Source organism: Aplysia californica, unplaced genomic scaffold, assembly GCF_000002075.1.
Source record: "Aplysia californica isolate F4 #8 unplaced genomic scaffold, AplCal3.0 scaffold00767, whole genome shotgun sequence".
NCBI classification, from domain to species: domain Eukaryota; kingdom Metazoa; phylum Mollusca; class Gastropoda; order Aplysiida; family Aplysiidae; genus Aplysia; species Aplysia californica.
Window position 1 is genome coordinate 154,822 of NW_004798037.1, and position 612 is coordinate 155,433.

The following is a 612-nucleotide window of genomic DNA, read 5'->3' on the forward strand; positions in this document are numbered from 1 at the left end:
TGGTTGGCGGGTGCTCTGGCGTGGTTTGCTTCTTCTTTCCTATCAAACATCTATCGTCCTTATCTCCCCTTCTTCTTTTTTATGTTTGTTACTCTCCTGTGACACCTCTAATCTTCTGGCACTCATATTACCTTGTGCAGTTGCGAGCACTGTAAAACCCTCTACTAAACTAAACTAAGTCTGGGAATATTATACACAACTAAACAGTGGAATTGTTGTTGTTGATGTACGTGTGAAGTATTGGGAGGGTTAAAATATTAAAGTTTTACATCTTTTTCTGTTCCACAGTCTGTGAATATTATGCACATCTGGATTGCCAAGACTTTGTGGTCAGTGACTGCATGGAATGTGCAACCTACTTCCCTCAGAGAGACAGAGTAAGTAGACACAGAGAGGATTCAACTTTAACTTTACTTTTACTTTTCCGATCCAGCGGCCATTTGAGTTCTAGCTTTGTTCTTTCTTCCATGTATCTTTCTCTAAGTTTAAAAAGATGTTTGTTTCTTATTTTGTTCTAGTTTTTTTAAAGTTTTGAAAAGTTTTCTGTTTTCTTCTTAATCTTTTTTTTTCTTCGGTACTTGTTATAACCGTCTTGGAAAAAACAACCCCCCC

At 37.3% G+C, this 612-nt stretch overlaps 1 protein-coding gene across 1 annotated transcript in view; it reads left to right on the plus strand.

Moving 5' to 3' along the window:
• Positions 1–259: 259 nt before the first annotated feature.
• LOC100533281 (diacylglycerol kinase theta) overlaps positions 260–612 on the plus strand; it is a gene marked incomplete in the record, with an annotated part of 26,354 nt that continues 26,001 nt past the window's right edge. The window contains 1 exon segment of the mRNA XM_035972628.1: positions 260–377. Coding sequence (XP_035828521.1) covers positions 342–377 — 36 coding nt within the window.